Consider the following 7,125-nt stretch of genomic DNA (forward strand, 5'->3'; position numbering starts at 1 on the left):
TAGTATTATTGTTTTGCAAATAAGAACTTCAAGTTCTTCTTTATGAGTAAGTAGAGATAGAGCTCATAATGGAGAACTAGAGTTTAGAGCCACCACCAAAGAGATTTGTGGTGGAGCTAAACTCTCATGCTAGTGAAGCCTTAATCTGAGAGGACTTGATGTTCACTAGGGATCAATACAAACGATTCGATACTAACTAATAGTCAATTGAATCGTGTGGTGGATTAAACCCCTTCTAATACCTTCTCTTGTCATTTGAAATCACTATTTTTCACCTAATATCTATTGTTTTGACTCTCATTAGTGAAGCACACTTCTAATCTAAACTTGCATTCAAGTAGTATATGACTAAAGTGGGCGAACACAACTACGTTCCTCTTTATTTATATGATATTGAGAGTATTATGTCTACTGTTTTGATAAGCTTTATTCACTGTTCAAGCATCTATAATATACTGTTCCCAAGCATATTTAAATCTTATTTTATCATTGAGAGATGAACAATGATTGTTCATACTCCAATAAGTGTTCTTACTGATCACACATTATATTGAGGTATGAACATTGATTGTTCATATCCCTAAATAGATATGAACAATAATTGTTCATATGAACAATGAGTGTTCATAGCTCATATTGGGGTATGAACAATCACTGTTTATACTCCATAAGTGTTATTACTAATCATACATTATGTTGATGTATGAACAGTATGAACAATGAGTGTTCATAGCTCATGTTGAGGTATGTCCAATAAATGTTCTTACTAATCTTACAATCTACTGAGGTATGAACATTGATTGTTCATACCCCAAATAGGTATGAATAATGATTGTTCATAGCTGGTGTTGAGGTATGAACAGTAAGTGTTCATGCTCCCAAATAGGTATGAACAATGATTGTTCATACTCCAATAAGTGTTCATACATCACATAATGTACGATCAGTAAGAACAATGATTGTTCATATGAACAATGAGTGTTCATTACTCATGTTGAGATATGAACAATGATTGTTCATACTCTAATAGGTATTCTTACTGATTATACATTATATTGAGGTATGAACAATGATTGTTCATACCTCAAATAGATATGAACAATGATTGTTCATACTCCAATATGTGTTTTTACTGATTATACATTATATTGAGGTATGAATAATGATTGTTCAAACCCCAAATAGGTATGGACAATGATTGCTCATGATGAGGTATAAATAATCATTGTTCATACTATATACACTAGGCCGTTTCAGTTGGGCCGGGTGGCTTATTATTTCGCATTAGGAGTATACTTAGCATTTCATCTACCCAAGCCGTTTTTAATTTCACGTCAAAAAGTATACTTGAACTTTCATCTACCCAGTCCTTGTGAGTGATTAAAATAAAAAAGTGTCCTTACGAGTTACTTTCTTTTCCGATCTGTCCTGGAGAGTTTCTCCTTGATAAAGAAAAACTATATTTGGCGTTAATTTAAGATTTGGTATTACGGTGGGCATTGGACAACACTGAAAATCAAAACCTCCGTAAGATTCATAAAATGGGAGAGAAAGTATCCCACAAATAACACAAAACCTGTGTGATTGGTGTCAAAACTGGCAAGTCGTGCCTTCAATCCAAGTTTGTGCATTGCGAAATTTGATAGAAAAGCTTGTACATTGACGAAACCGATCTGTCAAAGTTAAGCCATAAGCAGTGGAGGAACATTCAAATAGCAACAAAGTATCTGAAAAATATGTTAAATTACAACAGTGGAGTTTGCATAACATAAGAGCAAAGCTCCATGGCTCATGTTAGAGGCTCCCATTTATACAACCATGGGGTCTACCTTCCTACATACAGTATAAGCTTCAGTTGTACAAACAAGCAAGTAAAATTCACGACTGCACGACACATGAGGCAAAATTCACGACTGCACGACACATGAGCTGCAAAATTTGATGTCAAGCAAGCTGCATGCTGCCTACTTGTGGAATTCTGGACCATAAGGGCTGCACGACACATGAGGCTAGAGGATGATCCTCTCATTCACGACTGTGCCAAGACAAATATTACCAGACCTTAGTTAGTTTAATAAATAAGCGCAATAAATAATAAAAGCATAGAACACGTTAGGGATGCTCTTGAATTTTAGGGTATCATCTGTTTTTCATAATATTACTATTTACCTTGATTGATTGAACAACAATGGATGCCTAACACCCTCCTAAATCGTCATCTTGCCCTACCCATATCTTTAATTTAGTAGACTTGGCCATATATCAAGAAAATTGGAGAACTTCTAGCTCAATTGGTTGTGTACCCCTCTCCTCATTGGAGAGGTTGTACGTTCGAATCCCACCAAGTGTTGGTTGGAATTTCTTTCTTGTGTAATTATGTGATGAGCCTTTGGGCCAAGTGAGCCTTTGGGCTAGAGACAAGATGCTGCTACGATGGGTGGACCAAGGAGTGAAAACAAGTCTTCATGGACAAGGTGGAGGCGGTTGGGTCTACTAAAAACTGGCGCATCGGCGAGAGCCTTCGGGCTAGGTTCCCTTCGGGGTTGATGAGCCTTTGGGCTAGGGTCTTTCAATGTAACCGGTGTGGGGGCACATCGGCGAGAGCCTTCGGGCTAGGTTCCCTTCAAGCAATGTAAGCCTTCGGTCTAGAGTCTTTCAATGTAACCAGTGTGGGTCTGCCTTAACCCTCTAAATATTTCAAAAAAAAAGAAAAAATGAAAATTGGAGAACCACATAGCAGATCACAGTATATTAGGGTTTCTTTGAATCTACCATCAATCCCAAATTCACTTTTGTTATTACAACACTTTAATAGTTAAATCAAACCCGAATACAACCTCGTACTGTGGCTAGAGACATTAGAGTTCATCATGCCTGATGCCACTACCCCGTCAAAAAAATCTTGGCTTTTCAATCATCAAAATCAGATATCTATGGGGATAACATTTGAAGGATTAGTTTCTAACTTCTAATAGATTAGATACCTCTGGAAATTTCACAAACTACATTTTCAGATGAGATCAACGATAAATTTTAAAGTGTTTAAAACATGTGTGAATTAGGTGTGCCAAAAGCAAGGTATTCTTTTGTGTTGTTTCCCAGTTGCCATTGTGTGGCTGGGAGACAAGCAGAGTCGGGCGCAAATATTTGCCAACTTACAAGTTGAAGTCCAAGGAAGAGTGGTACCTTTCTAGCTTCTTTTGAAAAATCAGTTCTACATCTCCAAGTAAGCTTTCCATATCCAGAAGAAAATCACTCTGATCTTCCACTGTCATTAGTTGTCGCAATTGCTCCCTCATGCTCTCAAGCACTTTATCGAAACCACAGAAATCTCTAAAATATAATGCTTCAGATGCGTTGAGTTGAAGAAGATTCTTGATTGCAACCAGGGCCTGCAAAGCATCTCATGAAAATTGCGACACAAATCAAACTCTTGTTTCTGATACTAACTAAAACAAGTATAGATGCATCCCACGCACAATACTAATTAACAACCGAACAATGAATGGAAACCATAAAACATCTTCCTAAGTTGATATGATCCAGATTTAGTTAAGCTAAAATTTACTAGTAATGTCCACCATGTAAACCGAAACTCATGGAACAGACCTTCTCCTGGAGATCAACGTCAGTAAATGTCGTGAGATCAACCACAGACTTGAGGAAAAATCGACTGCTCAATGAGAGAGACCCTGCTTTGTTTTTGCTTTCTAGTTGAAAATTCGCCAAATCAGCTACAAGAGAAGCTGCTTTCTTTTTAAGTCTAATATCCACGCTAGAGCTGCTCATTATGTCCTAGAGAAAAAGAAAACCATTAGTTGGAGCCTACAGAATTAGGTAAATGCTTCAAAGGGTCTTTCCACATTCTGGACATTGATACCTGAAGCATCAGTTCTCCAGCTTCGGCATAAAATAGTGTCTGTCCATCTATACTGTTTCTGATCAAAGCAGCGATGGCATATAAGGCTTTTGTTGCCTCTTCTGCAGAACTAGAATTTGCCATCTTTATTAGCTTTTTTAGAGCTCCAAGGTCTAGAATCTAAGACAGACAGATTCACAAATCATCAGGATCATCAATTGGAAGGCGAACGATCATGAATCACAAATTAATTCCCTGACTCCAAAAGTAGGCAACTCTACTTTTTCGGAGCTTAAGAGCTACATTTGTGTGCAAATAGATAAGCTAAATGTGCCACAAAGTAAATATACAAGTAGGAAAGTACAAGTCAATACATGTAGTAAAAATCTCTGCATAATGAAGGAAGAAACCAAGGAAACCAATTTCATCAATGTTTGCAAGTGAATATGCCGACTTGCCTGATTTTGGACAACTGGGTTATTTTGACTGGCCATTCCAAGAATCCATGCTGATATTATTCGCATTTGTTGATCAGAGGTATTAAGCTCTCGTATCACTGCTGCCAGCCCCCCAAATTTGTTCATATCTATAAATTGCAGTAATCAGTACACTACACCTAAATAAAACAGGGAAGCAAAAAAATGAAACGGTTAAAGAGACTATTTTCTACATTTACATTTATGGGCACAGTTCAGGACTATAGTTATGGAAACTTGCGGAGATGTGCTCCAACTGAAGTATACATATACTACTAGGTTTTCTAGAACTACATCAAATAAATTTCATAATAGAGATGCGATACAACTTTCCAATCAAGAGATGTTATCCCATCATCATCACAAAAAAAAAATGACATCTCAACAGCTTCACAGCTAAAGAAATAACGATACATAAGGTAAAGGTACAAAAAGAATGTTTTTTTTTTGGATAACTATGAGTTTAGAACTGTTATAGAGGGATTTCCCCAATGGTGGCGGGAACAAATTTCTTCTCTCAGATGAGTTCCCTGTAGAATAGCCCTTCTTTTCTCAAACGCTGAATTCAAGTCATAAAAGTTAATAGAAGCTTGATCAAAGTCTGCACACTCATCTACCCAAGACAGCCCAAGCTGCAGACAAAGGGCACTTCAATGGCTTAAATTCTTTTTTTAGCAAAAGCGTTAGGGATATGGAGGAGTGCAAATACAGAGGAGCAGGCCTTCAAGGTACTTGAATGATTTATAGCTCAAGCACTACACATGTTTACTTCGACTCTTTCAAAAATCAAATCTTCTAAGAACGAGTGGCAAGGTCCAAGAGGCGCAAAGGACGTGCTTTCAAGAAAAAAAGGTACTACTGCTTCTCAAATCCTCATCTCCTCTGCGCCAATCCTCTCCCCCCCAGCCATTATTCCTTAGTCAATCTGGTTAGTCAGCCAAATTTGGACGACCTTTGCAGTGTGTGTAAGTGGCTTGCACATCTGAATGGAGAAGATCGGAGGAATGCACAAAGGGTTCGCTTCGTATATTCCATTTGTTAGATAAGTTCTATTAGTACACAAATCAACTTTTATTTACCAGTTTTTATTAATGCCGCACAAGTTAAAACCCAACATTAGCGAGTGATATCCTCAGTGTGATCCCAAACATTCAGTAAGCAAGCAAGTAAAAGGCAGAGTAAAATCAACCATCAAACATAAATGAAGAACACTACATATTTAGATTTACCATTTGCATTATCTATCATCTCAACAAGTACGAGAAGCTCCTCCAACGCTCGAAGATGCTGTTCTAAAGAAAGTGAGGAATTGTTCAAGTCCGCAATAGCTGTTTTCATCAACTCCGCGTCTGATGGCGTCTTGAGAGTTTCCATCAATTCCTGTATGACCACAAAAGATACACAGAAGAAAAAACATCTCAAATGAGAAGCTGACCTCATAATTCATAATAAAAGACTATAGACCTTAGACCTTTATTTCTTCTTGGCGCTTCTTTAAATCACTGGTAGACAAGCATTGCGCATCCTCTGCTGCTTCTTTTAACTTAATAGGATCAGCATGGCCTGCACATATTGAAAGAGTAATGCACTATATATGATACCATAATAAAGTTGAAAGCCATAAATAAATAAATAAAAATGGCAAAATTAATACGGAACATAAAACAAAAAAAAAACCATACCAATAGACCACTGCAACATGCTCTCTAAAGATGAAAACCCACCATCGAACTCGTCTTCGGGTGAGTCCCCTTCCTCTTTGGCTGATGCCCAATACATCTGTCCCGTATTGTTGGAATCATTCACAGACTCTTTTGCTGAACAAGTTATTATTGTAATTGTTGTGATGAAGAAAAGTAACGAGGCAGTGAAAAGAAGAATTCTTAGAAAAGACATCTGAATTTCGTTTTCGGCTTTGAATTTTTTCTGAGTACGTAAAAGAGATAGAAGAGTGGGCAATTTGTATTTATACCTTAGTAAGTTGTACGTTCCGTGTTGGCCCTATGACAGGACTGCATTTAGCCCATCAGCCCATGTACTCCTCCTAAAGGCTGCGTGAAGAGATTGGGAGGGGTGTCTCATGTGTCATTCATGCCTTAAAGCTTCTTTGATTCCTTCTGTTTCTTCTGGATTGGAATAGTTTTCTTTGGGGCTTCCTGGCCATTTCCAAATGATAAACATCAGATGTTTTTTCATATGACAAGCTATGAGCGTATGTAACTTAATTGGGTGCTTTTCACATTAAAAAGTTGAGTATCTTCAAAACAATAAGAGCATTTGCAATGCAGGGAAATAAGGGGGGTTTGTGAAAACTTTCACCTAGTTGGGTCCAAAAGCGCTCTGCAATGCAGGGTGATAAACTCGGTGACTATTTTCTCCAGTTCAAAACAAGGTGAAACCTTCCACCGAGTTTTTCACTGATTTGTTAACCGGACGGAATGTTGGATTCGCCTCGTCCTAAACTCACCTAATCCAACATCCAACGGTCCTAATGGCTAGTTTACCAACGGTCAAAAATCGAACGGTCAAAATCAAAATAAAAAAACTTTGGTATATATACAACATTTGTTTCATTTCAACTCACACTTCCAACAATCATATATCATATTTCTTCTTCTTTAAAATCAGTTCTTAAAAAAAACCAAATATCAAATGACATCAACTCAAGCATCTCAAGCAAGTGGTAGCACTCAAGCAAAAGTGAGAACTCACTTTAGCATGTCCGATGATCAAGCTCTATGTCTTGCTTGAATAAAAATTAGTGAAGACTCCATTGTTGGTACTTTCCAA

At 37.5% G+C, this 7,125-nt stretch overlaps 1 protein-coding gene across 2 annotated transcripts; it reads right to left on the reverse strand.

Moving 5' to 3' along the window:
- Window positions 1-1,638: 1,638 nt before the first annotated feature.
- Window positions 1,639-6,566, reverse strand: LOC147503087 (ARM repeat superfamily protein). 2 transcript variants are annotated; one of them, XM_086607912.1, is made up of 9 exons: window positions 6,308-6,566; window positions 6,018-6,152; window positions 5,807-5,898; window positions 5,565-5,715; window positions 4,318-4,445; window positions 3,881-4,039; window positions 3,610-3,795; window positions 3,187-3,392; window positions 1,639-2,035 (listed from the first exon to the last, which is right to left on the reverse strand). In XM_086607912.1, exons 2-9 carry the CDS (start codon window positions 6,112-6,114, stop codon window positions 2,026-2,028), a joined length of 1,029 nt encoding a protein of 342 aa, XP_086464038.1. In that variant the 5' UTR covers window positions 6,115-6,152; window positions 6,308-6,566; the 3' UTR covers window positions 1,639-2,025. The 2 variants fall into 2 exon arrangements, with proteins under 2 accessions (XP_086464038.1, XP_086464037.1); XM_086607911.1 differs by lacking the exon at window positions 6,308-6,566 and having other exon boundaries at window positions 6,018-6,293.
- Between the last annotated feature and the right edge of the window lie 559 nt (window positions 6,567-7,125).

Source organism: Coptis chinensis, chromosome 4 (genome assembly GCF_015680905.1).
Source record: "Coptis chinensis isolate HL-2020 chromosome 4, ASM1568090v1, whole genome shotgun sequence".
Taxonomy (NCBI): Eukaryota; Viridiplantae; Streptophyta; class Magnoliopsida; order Ranunculales; family Ranunculaceae; genus Coptis; species Coptis chinensis.

Bases quoted from the DNA above. Each gene is read 5' to 3' on its own strand.
- LOC147503087 (XM_086607911.1), bottom strand. From the start codon at position 6,231: ATGTCTTTTCTAAGAATTCTTCTTTTCACTGCCTCGTTACTTTTCTTC. The intron at 5,716-5,806 runs GTCTAAGGTCTA...GTGGTCATACAG, and splicing joins AGCGCCAAGAAGAAATAAAG to GAATTGATGGAAACTCTCAA. The intron at 4,040-4,317 runs GCAAGTCGGCAT...TGTCTGTCTTAG, and splicing joins ACCCAGTTGTCCAAAATCAG to ATTCTAGACCTTGGAGCTCT.